We start from the raw sequence: 19,873 nt of genomic DNA on the forward strand, positions 1-19,873 counted from the left end.
TATTCATTTAGTTGAGGCATGGCGAGCAAGTTTGTCGAGGTCAGAAGTCTACTACTTGTGGTTATAGGATAACTCAGGTCATTGGGCTCGACGGGGATCATCTTTACTTGCTAACTAGACATAATGCTTCTGAGTGGGAGTATTTTTTGAATCTTGTATTTTGGTTATAATGTTAAAATGGTTATCCCAATATAGTTCATTAACAAACTGAATTTGCCTATTTTTGAAGCCTCTTTGTTATTGTAATTTTACTATGACTTTGTTTCTGCATGGTCTTGATAAAATACAATTCAGAATTGCTGTGTTTGTGTAATTGGTATGTTCCATGTTTTTGAAGCATGAGAGCATAAAAGGTTATTGATACATTTTTCACAGATAGCTGTGTAAGACAAGTCTTTCTCAATCTGAGTTCTAGGAGAGAATTAAACCTTATAGCCCCAAAATGTCTGTTAGTCATGGTTAACTTTTCTCCAGTGCCTTGAGCAGTATTTATTATGTACTATCCTTGGGAAAATTAACAAAACTGTCACGTGAGTAATTTTTGTGTGTTTTTGGTTCAGAGGAAGAATTCCCGTGAGAGAAACTGCTTAGAGGTGAATTTCACTTTCCTGTATTTTTAAATTATGTGAAAACATTATCTGCCTCGTACACAAGCCTACAGTAAAACTGTCCTATTCTTTACACAATGTCTAGAGTGAAAGAGAATCAGATGCCTGTGTGAGAATCTTCACAAAGAGACTCTTAATGATATTTTAAGTTATCTGTTCAGATTATATATTTAAGAAAATTGCTTAACTTCTTTTCAGGGGCGAGGGTTGTTGAAACAGGGTTTCACTATGTAGCTATAGCTCTGGCAGTCCTAGAACTTTACTGTGTAGACCAGGCTGGCACATGAACTTGCAAAACTTTAATGTGTGTGAGTGTTTTGCTTACATGGATATACTGGATCCCTTGAAATCACTCATAAACTGCCATGAAGGGGTTAAGAACTGAACCCATGTCCTTCGCAACAATAGCGAATGTTCTTAGTCTCTAAGCCATTTTTCTAGACCCCATATTTCAAGATTTTAAAGCAGTGCTTGCAAGTGAAAGTCTAAGAGAAGGCATTTGTTCTAAAATTTACATGGTAAACTTGTTTATAGACTCACTTCCTCATGTCTTTCAAGCCATTAGCTTTATAACTGACCAAATGGTAATATTTTTCTAATTTAGTTGTTGGTAGCCTATAGCTTCTATTTTAAGGAAAGTAATTTTTCATAATCAATAAGTAGCCTTTCATGTTTTCTGTAGTAAAGTGTTTTCATTAATCAGTACTCATTTTGATGTTATCTAGGCTACCAAGTACTAGCTCCAACTGCCTATTATGATCAGACTGGTGCCTTAGTGGTTGGCCCTGGAGCAAGAACTGGCCTTGGAGCTCCAGTACGGTTAATGGCTCCAACACCTGTCTTAATTAGTTCAGCAGCAGCACAAGCTGGTACGTATAACCAACATTTTTAGAGATTTTTTTTTTCCTGCAGTTTAATTTTTTTAGTTAAATGTGTATATTTAAATATTCTTTTCTGGGTAGTTTCAAGAAGTATCTGAAATTGTTTTGCAGCAGCAGCAGCAGCAGCTGGAGGAACTACAAATAGTCTCACGGGCAGCACAAATGGTCTGTTTCGGCCAATTGGCACTCAGCCACCACAGCAGCCTCAGCAGCAGCAGCCAAGCTCTAACCTGCAGTCTAATTCATTTTATGGGAGCAGCTCTTTGACTAACAGCTCCCAGAGCAGCTCTTTGTTTTCTCATGGACCTGGCCAACCTGGAAGCGCATCTCTTGGCTTTGGAAGTGGTAGCTCTTTGGGAGCTGCTATAGGCTCAGCCCTCAGTGGATTTGGCTCATCAGGTAAGTTTGTTTTAAAAATGAGTATACTTTGCTAAGGGTGCTTGAGGTATTTGGGTTTTTAATATAAAGACAAACAGTAACAACATAGTGTAGGAGGGATAGGAATAAAGTGTGGGCCTTTTAGTTTAATTTCACAGAATTCCTGTCAATCTTTCAGGATTTGTAAATGTTGAACTCATTTCAGCAGTCCATCTTCCCATACCTCCAGATTTTAAGAATTTAGTACTCTAAATTTTATAAATCACTAGCACTTTATTATTTTCCATAATGTTGGAGGAGGTAAATACCTTGCCACCTAACATATGGATAATATAACTACAAAAATAGTCATTATTGTGTTCTTTCATACATTATTGCATTCTTACTAGGTTTGGGTAGCTGATAATGATTTTCTCTAGTTGACATAACATGTAAATAAATATTGAAACACTCTAAACAGTCCTTTAAGAAACTACTAATATACTTAAATAATTTAGCCCTTTTCATTAAAATTAGTATAATAGATTGCCTCTTACTTATTTTAAGAAATCACAGTTTTAAAACATTCACATTAGGTAAGGACAGCTTACCCTAATTCTGTTGATATAATTGGTTTTCAAGAGGGCACAAATATGAATTTGGACTTCAAGGGATTTTTCTATAATCCAAAATCTTCAACATTTATATTTAATGCTCTAGAATCCTTAGTACTTGTTTTCCATCTATTTTCTTACCACTTCATATTCTTTTCTGATGTGGAAAATGACAAAACTGGGTCTTTGGGTATAGCTCAGTTGGTAGAGTGCTTGTCTAGCATGCACAGCATAAAGTGGGTGTGGTGGTGCAGGTTCATAATTCCAATACTTTAGAATCAGAAGTTCATGGTCATCTTTTGTTATATAGTGAACTTGAAATCAACCTAGCTTCATGAGACCCTGTCTCTGTCCCAGAAAAGAAAGAAAATGGCAAAACTAGTACAGTGCTAGTTATCAGGTGCTTGCCATTTTACTGATGTGCCTTCTAAACTCTTAATATTCATCTTTGTAGCAGAAATGACTAGAACAGTTATAAAATTGTAGGGAATAAAAGTCACCTTCGGTTCCAATGAAATATAATAAAAGACTGTCATACTTGCCTAACAAAATTTCCTGAATAATGAGCACAATTTAGGGCAAATCTGGTGAATTTGGGATTGTGTTCACTTATTTTTCCATTTTATTTTATGTGTATGGGTGTTGTGCTTGCATTCATGTCTTTGCACCACATGTGTGCAGTGTCCTCAGAGGCCAGAAGAGGGTGTTAGATCCTCTAGAATTGGAGTTAGAGTTGGTTGTGAGCCACCAAATGGATGCTGGGTTTCCTCTGAATGAGCAGCCAGTGCTCTTCTACATTGAGCCAACTTTACCACCCAATCCTTTAAATTTTCTACTTATTTCATTTCTTTGCAGTTGATTATTTTAATGTCCAGGTGATGCACTCATGAGATTCATTCTTTGATTCTAACTCAGTTGACACATTATCCCCAAAGAATCCTAAATATTCTGAGGAAAGCTGAAAGAACATATATCTTAAAATAGAAATATCCTGGTCACAACATATAGTTTCTAAACTATGGATGTTGTCCCCTTATTATCCTTGGAGGTGGGGGTGTGAACAGCTTTGATAAACTCCATACTCCTTTCTCTAATATATTACTGATGCTCTGGTGCAGATTTTTAGGTCACTCAACTTGGTTCTTTCAGATTCCCATTTGTCTTAGTTGAGGAATTTCCCCTTATTTTAAGGCACTGGTCTCAGAACTAACCTTCACGCCTCTCACTTTATTCTGATACCTGGTCTGGGAAATAAGTCATTAAAACTTGCTTTTAGGAACAATAAGGCTAGCACATAGCTCAAATTAGAGCAGTTTTCTAGCATGCATTAGAGTTCAATTCCTAGTACCATGTAAAAATGAAATAGAAATTTTAAATTAAAAATAGGGGCCTTACACTTGACACTTGTAACTGCTTCTAAATAATCAAATTCATCTTCGCCATTCCTTTGGACATTTTGTGAGAATCCATTCAAGTGCTATACATACACATTATTAAATCCATTCAAGTGCTATACATACACATTATTAAATCCATTCAAGTGCTATACATACACATTATTAAAATAGGTCTGTTATCTCTGTGTCACACTAAGTGGAAGCTAAAATACATAGTTGTTTTTACATAGATGTTTCTTACAAATATTACAGTTTTATTGTTGAGTAGTGTTAAACACCCCAATTTATAATACAGTTGGCCAGGGAGTGGTAGCCAATGTAATGTAGCAATTAAATCATCCTTCCCATTACCTGTTATTTCTAGAGTGATATTTTATTGAAAGTTTGATGAAATGTCTCATGCATAGTTGATGAGTGAGTAATGATTTCAACATTTGTCAAGCTTCTTAGTGTTTTAGGTATGTTTTATTTGTCAGTGTTGTAGGTAATTTAGATATAGAGCAAGCTTTAAAGAGCTTTATGTATTGAGGTAATTTTCTTTCTGACATTTTAAAAAAATATTTGTCTTTTTAAAAATATTTTAAAAAATAAGCCGGGCGGTGGTGGTGCAAGCCTTTAATCCCAGCGCTTGGGAGGCAGAGGCAGGCGGATCTCTGTGAGTTTGAGGCCAGCCTGGTCTACAAGAGCTAGTGCCAGGACAGGCTCCAAGGCTACAGAGAAACCCTGTCTCGAACGCCCCCTCCAAAAGAAAAAAGTTCAAAAAAATATATTTTCTTTTTGGAGCGCTTTTGCATGTGTCATAACCAGTTTCTTTTACTCATTTGGCAAAAGAATGATAATGCAACTGCTATTAGTAGAGAGCTGGTGTCAGCTTATCAGATAAATTGATTACTAAAATAGTTATCTTAGATAAATACAGTATGTAACGAATGTTTCAAGCAATCATTTGACAGTGTCCTTTTAAATTAGCATGTTTGAAAATAGCATATATTGAGAAATTTTCCTACACCAACTCTAAAAGATTTACTACATTTAGGCCTAATTTAGTTTTACTATTAAAGCTTATATAAATTTCTTGCAGATTCTAATTCTCATGTAATGTCTTAAAATGTGAACTTTTCCATATGACATGGCCAGGATTTTAGAAACTGTATTGGCTATTATGACAGTCAAATATTGCATTCTAATCTTTTGTGTGGTGCAGTGTCATAAGTCCTTGCCCCCCTTTTTTTCTGTTTAGGTATTTGATTTTAACAAAAAAAAACAGGGTATTCATGGTTCCTGTCTGTGTTACAAGCTCAACTTGGTTTACTTATGTTTTCTAATTGTTTTCCTTAGTCCATACTATGGTATGACCTACTTTTGCATGTATGACTTATTTATTCCTTGGGATATAAAACCAACATTAAATAGACTTTACAATTCCTTGGAAAGAATTGCCATATTGGTCCGAATATAGAGCTTGTCCTTAAACCTTATTTGTCACATTCAGAAATATTACTTGAAATTCTTTACTATATTAAAGGTATTTGGTTAAAAAAGATTAATATTTCAAAGTAAGAAATTTATTTGAAACCATCTGTTCTGAATGAGTCAAGATAGGAATTGGGGACATCCCTTTAACATTCTCAGTAAAGGATTTGACTATCCACATGCATGCTGCTTTACAGACAGATCTTGGATTATTCTTCTGCGCATGCTCTCCTAGCTAGCTTGGGGATTGGGAACTTTTGACTTGAATAAGGAGCTCAGGAGGCCAGTGCTTGAATCATAAGGAATGGTGGGTCCTTGGGAGTAAGAAGTAAAGGCATGTCTTTGGTTTAGTATAATAAAGAGAGACATTAATTTTCCAAGAGAAAGTTTGGTGTTCAGGAAGTTTTTGTTTAACAAATTATATGAACAATACTAAGAAGTTAGCTTCTACTTTTATTTCACAACCAACCAGTAATATTCGGGCCAATATGGACTTAAAGGGTTTTATTTTGAACATAGTTAAATTTCAAATCAGACATGACTGGTGAGGGAAATTTATGAATACTACATTTATTAATATAATCTTTTTTTGACATTGAGTCGAAATCTTAAAAAAACAGATTCCAGACATTAGGATAATACCAAATTAAACTTTATTTGAATTTTATCTTTATGTCCTAAAACAGACAGCTTTGCAATTCAGAGTTTATAAATCATACCAGGGTATTAAAGCACAGTAATCATGTTTAGTGGTAAATATGTGTGAAATAATGAAACATATGACTGCTCTGTTAAGAATTTGTTTATTGATTTATTGGGGTGCATTTATACCCTTTTATGATTACTACGTTGGTATATATAGTTATCACAGTAATTATATTCTCCGTAAGGTTTCGAAAAATAATTATTGTGATCACTTCTATTATTGCCCAGCAAGAGTTGGGGATAGGTTTTATTCAGTTAACACTGTATGTAATTAGGGTTTTTTTTATTTCTTCTTCAGTTGGCAGTTCTGCAAGTAGTAGTGCCACAAGGAGAGAGTCTCTATCTACTAGCTCTGACTTGTACAAAAGATCTAGTAGCAGCCTAGCACCCATAGGGCAACCATTTTACAATAGTCTGGGATTTTCCTCCTCTCCAAGTCCAATAGGCATGCCTCTGCCAAGCCAAACTCCAGGACATTCACTTACGCCACCGCCATCACTTTCATCACATGGATCCTCATCCAGTTTGCATTTAGGTAAAAAAAAACCCAAAACCCTTTTTATTTGTATGTATACATGTATGTGTGTTTGTGTGTGTGTTTATAATATATGTAAAATATTGAATGTTGGATAAAACATGCCAAATTGCTTTTGCTTTTAGATACTAGCCTTTTGAAAAAGTTCTACTTTCCTGAAATTCAAAGTGAGGGTCTAATGTACAGTAAGGTAAAGACCCTCTTTTGTATCTTACGTTATTTTTATGACATACAATGGTGTGTTTTTTCATGTCTGTGCTTTTGATTTGTGTGTTTTAGAGCATCTGAAAAGTCAACTATTTATACATGATAGTGAAAGAAATTTTTACTATCAAGTTTTGGCACACTATAAGAAAACATTAATTACACAATAATGGGATGTAAGTAATTTAGGTAATTTAGTTTAGTACAGTGTTGGCCATTTTACCAAAAGGTTTTATCAGAGAATATCAGTTAATGTTTGTACATTAGAGAAGTTGATGGACTTCTCTTTATTTTGAATATGTTAAGGGGAAAAATATTTTGAGCGTGTTGTATTTCTAAAGGCGAAACATTTAAGACTTTTATTTCTATTTCTAGTTAAAATTTCCACACCTCCAGATCATTAATTTGATGGTTACCCTTTATTCCTTTCTAGGAAGCATTTGCCCATACAGATAACAGTATATTTTGAAGGGTTTTAAAATATTATAGACATTACGGGCTATATATGAAACCCTATCTCGTCAAAAAAAAAAAATCGCCATTGAAATTAGGCTTTGATTTTTTTTAAAAAAAAATATTTATTTACTTATTGTTTATACAATATTCTGTCTGCGTGTATGCCCGCAGGCCGGAAGAGGGCACCAGACCTCATTACAGATGGTTGTGAGCCACCATGTGGTTGCCGGGAATTGAACTCAGGACCTTTGGAAGAGCAGGCAATGCTCTTAACTGCTGAGCCATCTCGCCAGCCCCCGGCTTTGATTTTAAAAAAAAAAAAAACTGAAACTAAAAATAAAGGGTTCTGTTGGCTTTATGTACTTGGAAGGAAAGATTTAAAATAGCTCTTTTTTTTTTAAAGTAACATTATTATAAATAGACTATAATTTAATAATACTCTTACTCTTCTCCAATATATGGATATATAACTTTTCCCTCAAGCTTATTTGATAAGAGTAAATGTCCATATAACAAAGGTATTTGTTGGTAGTGGTCATTTTAATTTATATTACATGGTGAGCTAGGTTTCTTTTGTTAAAAGATTTTTGTCCTACATCCCATATTTTGAAATTTTGCTCTTTGGAAGATTTGCTCTTTTGAATATGTTGAATATGTGCCAATTAGTTTATTCAGACGGAGTCCTGAGGGCTACCTTGCAGCACTATGGTAGCAAACTTGCCTGGAGTTTAGCCTCAGCCGCAGTTATCCCTTGTAACAGTCACAAGAGTTGTGGGGGGTTTATTCTATTGTTACCAGATTTTCCTCCACTCTAAGACAGGCATTTGGAACATATACAGACTTTTGGAGCATAAGAACCATAAAAATGCCGGGTGTTTTGGTGCTCACCTTTAATCCAAGACAGGCAGGCAGATCTCTGAGTTCCAGGGCAGCCTGGTCTACAGAGTGAGTTCCAGGGCAGCCAGAGTTACATAGAGAAATCCTCTCTTGAAAAACCAAAACCAAAAAGAAAGAAAGAAAAACGAAAACCATAAGAACAGTTGTATGGCAATAGTTTTGTGTTTGTTAAAATTATATTTGTTGTGTCCTGTCATCTTTTCATAGGTAAGTTGCAGATCAGGTTCTGTTTAATTGTTACTGCTTGTGTTCGTTCACTTAGAGCGTGTATAAGTGGATTCATTCTATAAAACTTGCTAAGAAGTGAATAGAAGTGACTTTTTTTTAGGTGTCTATAATTATACTACAATCTGGATGTGTGTTTCTCCTTTTTAGATAGTAATGAATCTGACCGAATTACTCAGAGAAAAATTCTACTCAGTTGTGGGAAATACTCAACATCTAAGCAAGCTTTCTGTGTCATAGCCTAGTGTTATTGCCCCCCTAAACTTCAGCTGGAAATCAGATATTCAAGCTCACTTCTAATGGCAGTCCCCCTAAACTTCAGCTGGAAATCAGATATTCAAGCTCACTTCTAATGGCAGTTAGTAATTACCAGTCTTGCTTTTTTCTGCAAGCTCCCAATTTCCCCTAGGTTTAGTCATATTACTGACAATGAGTTTTTAGCAAGATTATCTTCTGCAAATTGAAAATAATTCAGATTAGTGAATTTGCTCTTTATACCGTTTTCATGAAAGTAATCTACTCTATACTTTCTTACAATTGGATCATGATGCAAAAAAGCTTCAGTCCTTCGAGACATAAAAAGTATTTATTATTTTGAAACAGGGTATTGCTATTAAGACCTGACTGGCTAGAATTTGCTGAATAAACCAAGCTGACTTCACATTAATGATTATCTTTCTAAGTAAGCCCTTGTTGCCTCAGTTCTCTAGAAAGTGATTTTGAATTCTATATCATTGAATTAGTTTTCTGAGTGAGTCAGTATCAAGATTGCTGACATATACAATATTTATTAGATGTAGACTTTATATTTGATTTTATAACATTTTTCTTGGCACACATAGAATTCTGAGGACATGCTGTATAGTCACAACTACGTTGGAGGCTAAGGCAGTGATACTAGTAAATTTTAAGGTTAGCCAGGGTACTTAGGGAGACCCTATTTCAAAAAGAAAGAGCCTTACTAATATTGGTTGAAGTTAATTCTAGATTATTCTTGGATAAGAGTTGGAGTAATGAACATACAACTGTTAAAGTTATCAGTGGTTCTTGGCTTAGCATTCCCAAAGTTCTTGATGAGACATTAACTTTAAAGCTCAGCTCTCCTTTTGGTTATGCTAGCTGTTGAAATTCCACAGAAAGTGCCAAAAAGCAACAATCTTTGTTTCCCCCCCCCAAAAAAAAAGGGTTTTTTTTCCCCAAAGAGTAAATATATAATCATATCATGAGAATTGCTAGAGTTATTTATTTTGGTTTTTCGAGTTTCTCTGTAGCTTTGGAACCTATTTTGGAACTAGCTCTTGTAAACCAGGCTGGCCTCGAACTCACAGAGTTCCAACTGCCTCTGCCTCTGCCTCCCAAGTCTGGGATTAAAGGCATGCATCACCACTGACTGGATGGAGTCACTTTTATTGGAGACCTATTTTATTTAATAAGTTTTGAGTATTTTTAAAATAAAAATCTTAAACTTAGAACCTGTATTTTCTTAATATGTTGAACTTAGAAGATTGAAAAATAGCCTTAGCCTTCTAATATATAATATAAAATCAAGTTAATTTTTCTAAACTACTATAACCACAACATTGTTATCATAACTTGATTTCTTATTGACTGATTTTCTTGGTTGACTTAAATATCTCTGTAGTTAATTTCATTTGAGTCATGGTCCAAATACAGTGCCTTTGTTTGGTTTGTCTTTTCATTTATAGTTGTTTTCCCCACTTTTTCCTTATTTCCATTCATTTGTTGGAGAAATTGTCCTGTTAAATTTCTCACATTCTTGAGTTTGCTGATTGCTTCCCTATGGTGGTGGTAAGCATGGGTCTTCTTTTTGACGTTTCCTGTAAAAGTTCTATCTAGGTGGGTTGATGGGATTGTTTGGCAAGATGCAACTCTGGGTACTTTTTGTCCTGTTGCATTATATCAAGATACATTTTGTTGTCTCTTTTGTGAGATTGCTAAACTATTGACGTAAATGTTTTTAGCAACCATATGTTCATCGCCTAAAACATTTCTTCAGACAGAAAAAAAAATTGCTGGCCTTTAATCAAAGCATTTGGGAGGCAGAGGCCGGCAAATTTCAGTGAGTTTGAAGCCAGAGTTCCAGGACAGCCAGACTTGTAATACAGAGAAACTGTCTTTTCAAAACNNNGTATGTATGCAGCTAAAACATGGTGTAACTATAAATTTCACTATGATGAATTTTCCTTTATAACTTCTGGAGTTACCCTAAAAGGCTATCTCTATAGCAGTTAGGATAATGCTTCATTCTTTTGTTAGTTTCTAACTCTCAGAATAATTAGCTGATGTCTAGTTTTCCACCAAAAGTTATATTATGTTTGGCTCCCTCAGATCAATTCTGTGGGGAGGAAAAGGGAATCTTGTTATTTAGCCCAGGTTAACCTCCAGCTCACTATACAAGCCTAGACTTGAATTTGTTGAAAGTACTAGAATTACAGGTATCAATCACATACCTGTTGAAGTTTATTTAAACTTCTGCTTCAGGGTAAGCACTGAATAGTAAGCGAGATTTTTTTGGTGTGTTCTCCCCCCCACCCCCCCTTTTTCCTGATGTTATATTAAGGAGAGACCAGTTGTGTTACCTACAATTATTTAATCACACCCTTGTGGAAATGACCATTTTAGTTGAGGATTAGTTCTGGATCTTGCGTTATGATACAAGAGCTTACCATACAATCATGTTAATCATATTTAACAGACATGGTGCTTGTTGATTTTGCCCAACTGTATGGTAATGTGAGTGTAGACACATCTAAGGTAAGCTAGGCTATGGTGCTTGCTCAGTTAGGTGCATGTTGTACATGTAGATTTTTCAGCTTACATTGTGGTTATTGGAATGTGACAGTTGGGACCATCTGTACTTCATACTTCATCAGGAATATTGGATATTTACAATATTATTTTACTCTTCTAGAGCTAGACAAGTAATCCCTTGTACTTCCCCTTTTAGTAAACTAAAATGTTAATGATTTCTAATTAGTCTTAATACTTATGCTCTTATTATTTAGATTAGTTTGGGACTTCTAATTTAGGAATAAAGCACCATTGTATGTCTTTCCTTAGTTTTGATACAATAAATGGCTTCTCAAAAAGTGTACTTCCACCCTCAAGAAAAGAAATAATAAAATGTATAGTGTGAGCTTTGAACTCAGTGGAATCAGTTGATTGAAAGGTGGCTGTGAATTCTGAAGATTCATCAATGTTAAGTAAATAGGAGTATACTCAATCTGGATTAGAAATTTTTAGAACTCACCTTTTCTTCTAGTCGTAATATTTTTATATTAAAGGTGGGTTATTTACTGTTAAGATCCTTGTTTTTCGTGTTTAGTAGTTATTTGCTAAATTTTATTTATTCAGCTGCTTCTTTTAGAGGAAATTATAAGATGAATAAGTAGCAAGTTGGTTTTTAGGCTGTGTTCCATTTTCGTGTCTTGTATGTGATAGTTAAAAGGAAAAACCGGTATAAAATATTTCAAAGTGTTAATTGAATAGCATCAGTCATTTTTTTTCTTAAGACACCATCATTTCATCCTTAATGTCAACAGAGACTGGCTCAATGTTGTCCATTTAAAATGAAGAAATTAAAAAACAAATGAGCCCAAAAGATTCAGACTAATAGCTTACATTTCTGACCTTTGATATTTTATTCCTTATATATTATGCTGTTACATGAAGAATGGAATGATTTTAAAAAGTGTTTGAGAACTGTATTTTAACTTAGCCTTTCAGGAACTAAAGTTTATATTATCCTGAGGATTTTGTTTCCTTAGGAAGGCTTATTATAATAACATCATACTTTTAGATTCCTTTCTCAATTTATTCTTGAGGTTTATATGATAGATGTTGTCTAAACATCTTTAAGGTGCAAGTATGTACCTGCTCCTTGAAATATTTCCTAATCTAAGTTGGGTAGCTCATGGGCAGGCTGTAGAGTATCACAGCTAGGTCTTAGGTTATATACAAGTTAATTTTTGCTCTTAGGATTTTGTTCATTACCTTTAGTATTAGTTATTTTTCTCACTGCTGTAACCAGATAACCAACTAGAAGCAGTAAGGCTAAAGAGTTTATTTTGACTCATGGTTTGAGCCGGGCAGTTGTAGTTGGTTACATTACATCAGGAGTCAGGATTTAGAGAGACATGACTGGTCATGATCGTTTTGTATCCCCTTATTCATTCTGGGAACCCAGGATATGGTCCACATTCAGGAATAGTTTTTCTCAGATAAGCTATCCCTTCACGGATGAGCCTGAGGCCTGTCTCCTTGTTCCTTCTAAAAACAGTCAAATTGACAGTGAAAATTAACCATGAACCCTTTAAGAATATCTGTGACTTTGTGGTTGTAATGTTTGTGAGTATTTTCTCAGTTAAGATGACTCTAGATTTAATACAGGATATTTGGTTGATCATACATTTTGGACATCTTACCCAAAACTTGAATCTTTGAGCACTCAAAGATTCTCTTGTTATTTGCATTCAAATTTTCAACCTTACCATATTTGGCATTGAATTCTACAAAAATATTCTAAAATCTGAAAAAACTCAAACACTTGTAGTTCTGAGCATTTAAGTTAATGCTCAGTTGTACTAGACCTCAGGAGGCAAAAAGTTTGAAAATAGGCTTGCAGCCATGATTGACAATAAACGCAGAGGCTGCACTTCCATAACACACAATACTTGCTGAACTTTCTGGTAGTTTATTATATTATATTAAAAGAAATAGTATGCAGACAGAAGTAATTCCCGGTTACAGTTTGACTCAAATAGCACACTTGATTTTTTTTTAACTCAAGGATCCCTTGTGTGTTCATGTAAGCATTTAACTTTGTCGACCATTGACTTCATGTAGTTTTTCCTTTTGCTCTCTGTTCCATTGAACTATATATGCCAATTACATTTTTAAATGGAGGAAAGGGCTTATGGGATGAGACACAGAAAATTAAGTCTTAATATTTTATATGTTTTAAAATTTATACCCACCCCTGAAGTATTCTGTAGATGAGAGCTTTTGCTTTAAAATTTTTGTTTACTTGATTTGTCAGCTTTGCTGACCTTAATTGATCATTTATTTACTATTGTTTTATTATTTTCCCATTGTCTTACCATTCCATTTTTACACTGTGTAGCTCAAAAGACTTCAGTATTGTAAACCAACTTAATGGATACATTTAGTGGTACCAATCTTTTCAAGTTTTTAAAAAGAAATTAATTAACTGATTTTGAAAATCATTGGAAAAGCATAATCAAGGATATACAAGGTAGTCTTGTATACTTAAAAGAACTTCATACTGCCAGACACCAAAACTTTACACAATTGTAGTTACTAGGATTTTGACATTGGTATGGACAAATAGACTCTACCCAGAGAAAGATGTGCTCGTTTAATTACATAACTTATGACCATAGTTACTACTCTAATGTATGAAAAAGATGGTCTTATCAGTAAGTTGGACTAGAGTAATTGTCTGAGTAAGGGGCAGTGAACTTTGAGTTTTGTTTCACTCACAAGTAGATATATACACACCATTTTTAAATGAAGTAGTTGATTTTCAGCCAAGAGACAACAAAAAATGGTTGTGCCTCTATGGTTTATTCAGATAGTTCTCAAAGGATTCTTTTATTTCTTTGTAGTATCTGTATGGATAAATCAGAAAGATTTTATTTTACAACTTTAGAATCTTATATGATAAAAACTTTAATAATTATAAGTAGCAAACTTTGACTTAATTTATTGTAACTTGGTGAGAAAAGTGAATTTGTTAGTATATTGTCTTTAGATTTTTCACTTGCTAGTTGACTGTAAATTATAGTTTATTTCAAGAGTGCTCTGGCTAAGAAAAACCATAGTCTTTATTCTCTTATTATCAGGTTTGTACATTTGTGATGTTGTTGCCTTACTTTATTAAATAACGTAGTTCTGTAGTAAGGTAGTCATTCTCTCCAGTAGTAACAGTAACTTTCCTTTGTAGTTCATACTAAGTTTGTTGTTGGCAGGGTTGTGTTTAGAATTGTTTTTTAGGTTTATTTTTCCCAATGCATTGCAAATTAAAGTCCAGACTTACATAATTTTAAGAGTTGGCAGACTCGAGGGCTGGGGAGATGGCTAGCAGTTAAGAGCACTGGCTGCTCTTCCAGAGGACACAGGTTCAATTCCCAGCACCCACATGGCAGCTCACAACTGTCTGTAACTCCATTTTCAGAGCATCTGACATCTTCATACCAAAAATGCACAAGTTAAGTAAATTAGTTTACAAAAAGAGTTAGCAGGTTAAGTTAAGCTGGCTTGTTATACTCCTGTGATTCCAGCCTTTGGAAGACTGGGGCAGGAAGATTTGTAAGTTCAAAGCCAGCCTGGGCAGCAGTAGATTGACTCTCAACAAGCTGTAGCTTTCAGGCTACCATTTTTTTTTTAATTGAGTATGTATATAACTATTGCACTATTTAAAAAAAAAAACCTAAAGGTTTTTTAACCAGTTATGGGATTTTTACTTTTTGTATATGTGATTTGTTTTTTAAAGATTTTTCTAGGTTTGGTACATCTTTCACAATATCTTTCCATTTGAGTCCTTTATCACTTAATAATAAATGTGCTTGTGTATTCAAGATACAATTTATATTCATAACTTATGGAACAAGCTTTGATACTGCTAGTAATCACGGCTTAAGAGAAATAACCCAACTCCTATATAATTCATAACCTATATAATTATATAATTAAGAAAGGCTGCCAAAAGAAAAATGTGGCACATTTACACAATGGAGTACTACACAGCAGATAAAAATAATGACAGCTTGAATTTTGAAGGACAGTGGATGGAGCTAGAAAACATTATTTTGAGTGAGGTAACCCAGACACAGAAAGACAATTAACACATGTACTCGCTCATAGGTGGTTTTTAAACAAAGCAAAGAAAGTCAGCCTACAAACCACAATCCCAGAGAATTTAGACAATAGTGCACACTCGGAGACTTACATAGATGTAATCTACATGGGAAGTAGAAAAAGACAAGATCTCCTGAGTAAATTGGGAGCATGGGGGAGGACTGAAGGGGGAGGGGAGCAGAGAAAAATGTAGAGCTCAATAAATATCAATTTTAAAAAAAGGCTGCCAAGTTGCTGTAGAGATTGCTCGGTGGTTAGGTGCACGTAAGTAACCAAGTGTGCTTGGAGAAGACTTCTATCTCACTATCGTGTGTCACTCTGGTTCTAGGGGATAGATGCCATCTTCTGAGCTCTGAGGGCAACCAGGCATCTATATGGTGCACCAACTGTGGGGCAATATTATACAGGCTACATATTTTTGTATTGTATGGCAGCCAGACTCTTAAACCACAGTCACACCTGAGGTGGTCACAAAGCACTTACAGACTGGCTGTCTCCTGGGTGAGGATATGCTAATGTTGTTCTGCTCCCTTCTTTGTGATTATGGAGGTCACCTGGGAAGAGGTGTGTTAATCCAAGCTAGTGACCCATATGACTTTAGTCCTGCTACCCCAAAACAGACTGCTAATAAACTTCTCCCTCAGTTTACTTTTGGGAATGAAAGCTGTTTTAAAAATAAACGCAGGTAATTTTCAGGATTTAAATGAACCCTGAGACTCCCTTCCGATATTGCTATGTAAACTATGTCTCAATTATTCCAGTGCCTCCAGGTCAGTCCAGAGAAATAATTTATGTTGCGGTTGAACCCCAACTACCTACATACATGGAGGAAAAACACACTCAAGAAAATAAGTAAATCAATCCTTAAAAAATTTTGAGGCAACTAAACATGAAATCTCACTAGGAATCTTTAAAAAGAAATGCAGATACACCTTAATGGCCATTTTACTATGGCAAGAAGTATTAGAGAAAAGCCAAATAAAACTTCTGGATGAAGTAACCTTTGTCTGTGTTGTAACTAGTAGAAATTTACCTTGCTGATCTTTTGATGGAGGATGAGAATGTACATTTTCCAAGTATTCTTGTCTTCATTGATTGATCTAGGAGGTAATTTTCATGAAAGAAATCCAAGCAGTTTTTGAAACCATACAGAACCACTCCCTTTTGATAGAATAATGGAGGTGGAACATAACAGAAATGATATGAAGTCTATGTGGGTCATATGTTAAAACCTGGTCTGTTTTAAAATATTGTGATGAGTGGAGGGCTTATGTGCCTTGTGATGACACCATATACCATGCATTGAGTTAGAGCTCTAGAGTCTACAAGACAAGACTTCTAAACTGCTTTTAGTAAAGAATCATAGACAATAGAAATTCCAGATACATCTGTGTATAACAGTTCTACAGTTGTTCAGTGTATGCATATTCTCACAAAATTGTACATTTAACATGACACACTTGCTACATTTGTGCTTTTTATATTAGCCTATTAATATGGTGTCAGACTTAACACTTCTTACTAGGATCACTTCAACATTTAAACATGTAAGCCTTTAAATAATAACTCTTTGGAGCTTGAGATAGGACAACAGTTAAAAAACACTGGCTGCTCTCTTCCAGGGTACCTGGTTTCAATTCCCAGGACCCACTTGGCAGCTCATATACAGTCTTGTTTAAATATTGATAATCATTAGAAAACTTTTACATAGTTTATACCCTATATAATATCAGTTATTTTCCAAGTTTATATATTGTAAATTATATTAAATGTTTTCTTTGAAGCAGAGCATTTTTGAAAACTTGATTATTCCTCATAACTAATTAGTTATGATTTTTTTGATTAGGATGTTAGCTTCTCAGGCTTAAACACAAAATGAGAATACATTTGTGTCGCAGGGTTACTGAAATGATGGCATTCTGTTATATATGCCATTGCTAAAATGAATCAAAACATTGTTGCCAATGAAGAGAAAGATGTGGACTTTAGTATGTAAACACACAAAGTTTTTAAATATAAGGAAAAAGTGAAAAACAATAACATTTGAGTCATTAATCTGGGAAATACCCTAATTTTAATGCTTTATTGTTCTTTTATCATTCACACTGAGGTACATGCACTCTATGTATACTAGTACTCAGTATTCTTATCAGTGGATGGACAGCCAGGTAACAGGAATATATTCTATATTTCTGAAGATTTGGAGTTTAAAATAAATGTGTAGATTTGGTCATACTCTGAAGGTTCTGTAGGTAACTTTTCTTTACCCTCTTTGTGGTTCTGGTAGTTGATGTCAGTTTTCCCTTTTCTGTGGCTTGAAGATGCAAAACTCATCTGCCACCATCAAGTCAAAACACATGGCTTTCGCCATCAGAGTCTCTTGTGGCAATGGTTCTCAACCTTCCTAATGTGGTGACTCTTTAATACAGTTCCTCATGTTGTGGTAACCAAACCGTAAAATTGTTTTCGTTCCTATTTCATAATTGTAATTTTGCTACTGTTAGAAATCGTAATGTGAATATCTGTTTTCTGATGATCTCAGGTGACCCTTGTGAAAGGGGCCGTGACCCACAGGTTGAAAAACACTGTCTTAAGGTCTCCTTCTTAAAGGATGTTAGCTCTTGGACTAGAACCCATTGTATCCCAGTATGACCTCATTTTTACTTAAGTCCACAGAGGTCTATTTCTGTAGTCAGAAACAGGTGTCAGAGCTTGAAACCTGAAAATGTTTTGCAGGACAGGTGCACTATTCAACCCTGATTTCCCAATGCAGAATCAGTCTTAACCAGTCAGAGAATGGATGGGAGATAGAATGTGGTAAAATGGATTCTAGTAAATGTTTGCCTTAAAACATTCTAATAATGACTTTTGGGGAAACACGAGATAATGAAATGTTATTTAAAATTTTATGTTATATCCGTTTAACATAGAATATTTTGTAATATTTTTCAGGTTATTTTTAAGCACATTAGGGTAACAAATACAGAATAGGCACACCTCTAATCCCAGTATTTGAGAGATAGAACAGGAGTTTCAAAGTTATCCTCAGCTATAGCTATATAGTAAGAGCTCCACGGAAGCTACTTAAAACTTCACAAGGAAGGAAAGATTGGCCAGTGAGATGACTCAGCAGGTAAAGGTGGTTAACATGGAACAAGCCTAGTGACTAGATTTCAGTTTCTAGGATGCGAAGAAGATGAAAGAAAATGCCCAGAGTTGTCCTCTGACCTGCACCTGAACACATTGCATGCATGCACACAGTGTTTTAAAACAAGGAAAAGAGATGGTAGAGAGAGACAAGTCTGAAGGCAGATTAGGAATTAGTGTTCTAGATTGGGTGGGAGGTGGAATTGTAATTGAAGCTAGTCAGATATGTTTTGCTTTGTTGCTACATTGTTATATTTCGACATTTTAATGTTTTGTTTGTTGAGACAGTGTCCCACTATTGTAGCCTTAGCTGCTCTGGAACTCAGAAAGATCCATGTATCACCATACCCAGTTTAAGTGTTTTTATTTGCTGGTATTTAGTATGGAAGAATTCAGAATCTTTAGAGTTATCAGAAAAATTAATAAAAACCTAAAAAAATTCTAAGTTTCTCTTTTATTACGTTATCATGAATGAATATGAAGGCAGCATACTCTTGACTAGCTGCTTGTCACTTTACTGTAAGACCGCAGACCGAAATGATAGTACTGGTCTGCTTGTTCTACACACATACTCAGACAGTTGTTTTAAAACTAGTGAGTCACCCTCTCACATACCAGGTGTGGAGCACACTGGTTCAGAATCAGTGGCAGCAGAAGTATAAATAAGAATGACTGATTTGTTTGCATGTTCTAAAATAATTTTGAAATAGTGGGGGGTAGAGCTTACTGGACAGTTTTAGATTCTCTAAATTTTAGAATTTTACCACCCTTCATCATCTAAAAATAGTGTCTTTTCAAACTCTAATTGATTTAGCATTATTGATTAAATGAAGTTCATATCGGGACTTGGCTTTGGGCAGCAAATAGAATAGGATCAAGGAATGTCTAATACAGAGATATTACTGATCAGTGTTGGTAGCATAAAATAGGTATTGTCACATTAAATCACCTTAGGAATTTGGTGTTAGCAGTTATTATTAAGTGCATTAAGGGTAAGTTTAGACCCCACTAACAATAAAGATAAGCAGTGGTACAAATAGTGAGGTACAAGAGTGTGTGTATTAGAGTACAATTAGAGAGTGTAAGTAGTGAGTATAGTGTTTTAAAAGTCACGCTAACTGCATTATTAAAGAACAAACTGCCTGGAACATGTGTGGATCAGTTGGCATACGCAAAGTCTTGGATTTGCTTCCATTACCACATAAACAGGTGTGGTAGTTTTTTTTCTTAAGAAGTGAAAGCAAGAGGATCGGGAAGATTTCAAGGTACTCCTTGACCATATAGCAAAGTCAAGGCAGGTCTGGAATGCGTGTGACCCTATCTCAAAAGTAAAATGACGTAAGCCTTTGGGATGGCTTAGTAGGTAAAGGTGCTTGCTACCAGGTTTGAGGACTGACTTGAGTTTGAGCCCCAGAATCCACATAGTGGAAGGAGAGTAGTGACTTCTGTCCTCTAACCTCTACACAAGCACCCC

General features: G+C 35.0%; 1 protein-coding gene across 14 annotated transcripts in view; it reads left to right on the forward strand.

Moving 5' to 3' along the window:
- Positions 1 to 19,873, forward strand: part of Pum2 (pumilio RNA binding family member 2) — a 72,594-nt gene that overhangs the window by 42,287 nt on the left and 10,434 nt on the right. For 7 of the 14 annotated variants that reach the window (XM_050141821.1, XM_050141825.1, XM_050141827.1 and 4 more), the window contains 3 exons: positions 1,334 to 1,475; positions 1,596 to 1,888; positions 6,334 to 6,570. In XM_050141821.1, coding sequence (XP_049997778.1) covers positions 1,334 to 1,475; positions 1,596 to 1,888; positions 6,334 to 6,570 — 672 coding nt within the window. Of the gene's footprint in view, positions 1 to 1,333; positions 1,478 to 1,595; positions 1,889 to 6,333; positions 6,571 to 19,873 lie in introns of all 14 variants that reach the window. The other 7 variants (XM_050141832.1, XM_050141834.1, XM_050141836.1 and 4 more) reach the window with 3 other exon arrangements.

Source organism: Alexandromys fortis, unplaced genomic scaffold (genome assembly GCF_014885135.2).
Source record: "Alexandromys fortis isolate MF-2015 unplaced genomic scaffold, M_Fortis_MF-2015_v1.1 scaffold_30, whole genome shotgun sequence".
Classification (NCBI taxonomy): domain Eukaryota; kingdom Metazoa; phylum Chordata; class Mammalia; order Rodentia; family Cricetidae; genus Alexandromys; species Alexandromys fortis.